We start from the raw sequence: 5,446 nt of genomic DNA, 5'->3' as shown, positions 1-5,446 counted from the left end.
TTCTGTAAATCTCTCAGAACAGTTCACTTTCATTTATCTTATCTTGAACTGTTATGCAAGCTGTAACTATAAATGACTGTGCTTGACACTGCCTACAAAAAGACCACTGTGCAGACTGTGTTTTTAAAAACCAATATTGAAGCTCAAATCACTTATAGTGGTGTCCATATTAAATGTTCTCTACCATATTCACTCTGCTAAAATTTATTTTTACAATTTATTTTTACAGATTTCTTCTCCAGCTGCTATCATAATAGCTTTTTTTTTACACTGTTGTTAAATGCAAATAAAGCAGACTGTCACAAAATCTTGATTCTAGGAGTAAGCAGTCTCCCTCCCCACAAGTGGCTGTTCCCATCCTCTGTTCCTGCAGAATAGCATATATACTCTTGGCCACTGCCCTCCCTGTCCATCTTGACACAGGTTGGTGAAATCCTCCTTCTGAACTGACCCCATGCGTAGCTACTGTACTGGTCCCTCTGGGTCCTGAAGGGGCCTCAGGCTGTCCCTCAGGAACAGGGGTACACAGGGCTCAGTTTGGTTGTTCTGTCCTCTTGCCCAGAGCCCTGTCCCTCCCACACCTAGTCAGGGTTTTTGGGTACAGGAGAATTGCCCACCTCCTGCTACACACAGGTTGCCCACTGGGCGGCCAGGGGCCAACCTTCCTCCAGGACAAGGCTGCTCCAGCTCTTTGGGGTGACCCCTCAGACTCTATTCCTGTGCATAAGATCTAGTAACACTAACCCGGATTGTTGTTAACCAAGTTTCAAACAGTCAGTTCCCTGCAGGCTGGAGAAGACAACTAAAATCCTTCTGTTGTGATGGTGCAGCCTAGAGGCATGTGCACCCACAACACAGCTCTTGGAGGCGCCCACTATCCAACATTAGCATTTGAGGAGGCCCAGATGTTCCAATACTGACTATATGGCCCGCCTTAGGGCTTGTTCCTGTACTCAGAAAAAAGGGGTGGCACTGGGCTTCCTAAACACTGGTTCGGGACCTTCTCTCTTTCTTGCCCACATGCTAAAATCCCTCCTGGGCTCTCAGGTGCCCTCTCAGCTTTCTGGAGGACTCATGGCTGAGTTTTCTGGATGTTTGTGCTTCAGTGCCTGTCATCTCAGAGGGTGACCATGAACGGCTGCAATTACAGGAAAAAAACTGTGACATTGGTCAAGATCAGATCAGTGGAGCTCATGGCAGTTGTCCTGCTGGTACCCCGTTTTCTTCCTCTGCTCCAATGACTCCTGATCCTGCTCCAGAACCAGATACTTGTACATAGTCCCTCCATAGCCAGGAGAGGGGCCAGGACCCTGGGACCATTTTGGGAAAGTGAAGCTCAGAGGAGGGTCACAGCTGTGGCTGGGGGTATTGGCACTCATAGTAACCACCCACTCTGAATCTCCACATGGAGCAGGACCATGTGACCAGGCTGCTTAGTCAGGGGCATCAGTTCCCCTTCCTGAGGGCTCTGACGTGACACCATGTGATGGTTGTACTGGCCCCCAGAGACACACCCCTGTGTCTATTCTGTGGGGCACCGAGTCCCTCCAGGGGATGGTGGAGAAGGAGGTGAAGCCATGTTACCTGTCATGGCCCTGCTCTGTCTGGGTGAGCCTCAGGGGGATTCAGAACTCCAGGGTCCTGGGATAAGGCTCCTTTGGTACACAACAGATTCTCACAGGATCTCTCTCCAGGGCTGAATGTGGGTGTCAAGACCACTGTGCAAACAGGTGAGTGTGACCCCAAGTCCCAGAAATTCCCAGGACAGATACCACAGCTGAGATGGTGTAGAGTAGTTCTGGGAGGCAGGTGCAGATGTGGGGGTCCTGGGCTGAAAGCTGGGTCTGGGGAATGTTTGTGACTAATTTCTGCTTCCTTTCAGGCACCCTCCCCAAACCCATACTCTGGGTTGAGCCAGGCCCTATCATCCCCCTGGGGAGTCCTCTGACATTCTGGTGTCAGGGGACCCCAGGGGCCCAGAACTATAGCCTAAAAGGGTATAGCCCTGTAGGTATCGTAACTATAAACATAATTTCTGTATATGAAGATAAAACAAATTTCACCTTCAAGGAGATCCAAAAGGGCCATGCGGGGTGGTGGAAATGTCACTACTGTGAGGCCTCAGGCTGCTCCGAGCCCAGTGATAAACTAAAGCTTCTGGTCACAGGTAAAGGTCCCCCAGGGTATCAGTAAGTGGGGTGTCTGCCCTCAAGGGATGGAGGGGTGTGGGAGTGGGAGTGACCTTGTAACATCTGTGCCCTCCTAGGTGTGTACAGCAGACCATCCCTCTCAGCCCTGCCGAGCCCCGTTGTGCCCTCTGGAGGGAATGTGACCCTCCAATGTGGCTCATCTGAGAGGTTCCAAGGATTTGTTCTGATTAGGGAAGGAGAACCTGAGTTCTCCTGGGTCCAGAAATCACAGCCACACCCTAATGGGCATTTCCAGGCCCAGTTCCCGGTGGGTCCCGTGGTCTCTGGGCACAACTGGACATTCAGCTGTTATGGATATACTGAAGACCAACTGCTGAGTTCGCACTCCAGCGACCCACTGCAGCTCCTGGTCTCAGGTGAGGCTCCATCCAGATCTATCCAGGTTTTGCAGCTCCATCTAACTCTTGGAGTCTCCCCTCAGAGGAAATCCCCATGTGAGTGAGTGAGAGGGGTAGCGTGGGAGTCCTGAAGCATAGAGTTGGAGGACACTGTCACCAGGAAGAGGACAGGACAGAGTGTTGAGGTGCACCCCTGTCACTTGTCCCTGCAGATGCATCTGGAAGACCCTCCCTGATAAGTCTGCAGGGCCATATTGTGACTCCAGGACAAAACCTGATCCTGCAGTGTCGATCTGAGGTCAGCTATAACACTTTTGCTCTGTCCAAGGAAGGGGGTGAGTATCTACTCCAGCTCCCTGGTCACCACACACAGGCTGGGCTCTATCAGGCAGACTTCACCCTGAACCATGTGATCAACTTCCATGGGGGTCGATACCGTTGCTACGGAGGACATGGCCTAAATCCCCTGTGGTCGGAGCCCAGTGACCCAATAGACATTCTGGTAGCAGGTGAGGGATCATAGGTATCCTAAGGGACCCAGATTATGCTCAGCTCCTGATCAGGGGTAATGGTAGGAGGGAGGGACAGAGACACAGAGCACATCCTAGAGAGAGGCCCTGGGACACAGTTCTGACTAGGGTCTCCTCACCCCTTCTTCTCCTAGGATGGCTCTCCTATACTCCAATCCTCTCAGTAGATCCAGGCCCCTTAGTGTCCGTAGGAAAGAATATAACCTTGCTATGTGTGTCAGAGAATTGGATGGACACTTTCCTGCTGGCCAAGGAGGGGGCGACCAACCATCTGCTGCCTGTCAGAGTAGATAAGACAGAGAAGATAACAAAAGCCCTATTCTCCTTCCACCCTGTGACTGCAGACATCGGTGGCACCTACAGGTGCTACAGCTCACGCAACAACAACCCCTATGGGCTATCATACCCCAGTGCTTCCATACAGCTCCAAGTGTCAGGTGAGACCAACCTCTGTCCCCTCTCTTGTGGCCAGCTAAGTGCTGACTTCCTGAGATTCTGAGTCAAAAGAGGAAGGTCCCATGGGCAGGATGTCACAGAGCTCTTATGGAAAGTGGGGGGACAGCAGAGGCCTGAGATACCTTTGGGGTCTACAAATCGTCCTCACACAAACTTAATGATGGTTTCCAGGAGCAGCTTCTACAGTGAGCCCCACTCAGCACACTCTCAATTCCATTAGAGGTGAGTAGGGGTGATTGTCAGAATGGCAGTACAGAGGGTTGTGTTCTGTCCAGGGAAGAGCTGCCTGGGAATGATGGGCCATTCATGACCTCTAAGACCCTCCCATGATGCATGTATCCCTTCCACCCACATGTCTACACAGCAGTGAATCTGATCCGGATCCTCCTGGGTGGTGCAGTTCTGCTTTTCCTTGGGATACTACTACTTGAGGCTCGATTCTGCCACAGCACTATTCGGGGATGACCAGGAGCAAAAAAGATGGGAGAAGAAGCATGAGTAAAGCCGTAGAACCAGAGTTACCCCAAGACATTGAGGAGTGACTTTGAGCACAAAACTGAGAGTCCTTAGGGGTGTCATAGGGGCAGAGAATGTCATAGTGCTCTGTCAAGGATGCTTGACTCAAGGGAATGAGCATTTGCTCTACTCCCTACAATGATTTACTCTCTGTCCTTTCTGATGTACATTCACAGAATTCTGACATGACTGTTTTCTTGTAAATACCTCAAGCACCATTCATTTCTGAGCAGTAGAAAGATGTATTATACCTGCCACTTCCAGATGTATCTTTATTTATGCATCTCTGCCTTTACTTACTCACTGGTCTGGTCTCTACCACTGGAAAAAAAGGTAATAAATGACCTATGAAGGTAATTTATGTCCAGTGAGTTGCACAAAGGGCTTGGGTGGGAAGTATCTTACAGCTGCGAGTTTACAGTTCCAAACTGCCTTGAATTGCAATCAATATTGAGTTGACTCCTGGTGTTCCCTAAGCACTGTGGGAGTGTTCCCAGATTGCCAGAAGAACAGATCCAGAAGAATGGTCCCATTCTCTGTGGACATAAAATGTAACTTGAAGGAACTCTCACCACTTTCATTCAATATAGTACTCTTAGTACTTACCATTACAATTAGGCAAGAAAAACATATCAAGGGCATCAGATAGGAAAGGAAGAATCCAAGATCTCACTAACTGCAGATGACAGCACACTGTATTTGGAAAATTCTAATGACTACTAAAATTTTCTAAAAAACCCAATAGATTTTTGATAGTAAAGCTGCAGGCTACATAATTACCACATGGTAGTTTATGGCTTTCTTGGGCAAAAGCAACACTTGCCAACCCAAGTTCAATTCATGGCATCTTATATAGTCCCATGAACCTACCAGGAATGAATCCTGAGTGAATGTCTAGGTGTAAGCCCTGAGAAAGTCTGTGTGTGATCCAAATGAAAAACAAACAAAAGTCCATGGATTTCCTGTATACAAATAATGAAAGTGGGAAAGTGATATTTTTAATGTCCATCCAATTTATATCCTAGTTTTCTACTTCTTTTTTCTTTAAATAATATCTTTATTTAAACAGCATGATTACAAACATGTTTGTAGTTGGGTTTCAGTTATAAAAATAGCACACCCCTTCACCAGTAAAACCTTCTCACTCCCAATGCCCCCCCCCCCCATCTCTTTCCTTCCCCTTCCCCTGCCTGTATTTGAGACAGGCATTGCATTTCTCTCACTCACTACCATTGTCACTACCATTGTTAGTGTAGTTATTTATTTAACTTCCCTTACCACTCTTTGTGGTAAGATTCATATCGTTGGTCAGTCCTTCCAGCCCTCACCTCTATTGTCCCTGGTTATTATTACAGTACTGTCTTTTATTTTACTTAAATCCTACAGATGAGGGGGC

General features: G+C 48.3%; 1 protein-coding gene across 1 annotated transcript; it reads left to right on the top strand.

Annotated features, from left to right (window-relative positions):
• The first annotated feature begins 1,130 nt into the window (after positions 1–1,130).
• Positions 1,131–3,999, top strand: LOC126028707 (leukocyte immunoglobulin-like receptor subfamily A member 6). The gene is made up of 7 exons (XM_049787637.1): positions 1,131–1,211; positions 1,507–1,608; positions 1,963–2,167; positions 2,267–2,566; positions 2,761–3,057; positions 3,213–3,515; positions 3,899–3,999. Exons 1-7 carry the CDS (start codon positions 1,131–1,133, stop codon positions 3,997–3,999), a joined length of 1,389 nt encoding a protein of 462 aa, XP_049643594.1.
• Positions 4,000–5,446: the final 1,447 nt, after the last annotated feature.

The sequence above is a fragment of the Suncus etruscus genome, chromosome 14, assembly GCF_024139225.1.
Source record: "Suncus etruscus isolate mSunEtr1 chromosome 14, mSunEtr1.pri.cur, whole genome shotgun sequence".
NCBI lineage: Eukaryota > Metazoa > Chordata > Mammalia > Eulipotyphla > Soricidae > Suncus > Suncus etruscus.
Note: the sequence above shows the minus strand (reverse complement) of the source record. Positions and strands in the feature narration are given on the sequence as shown.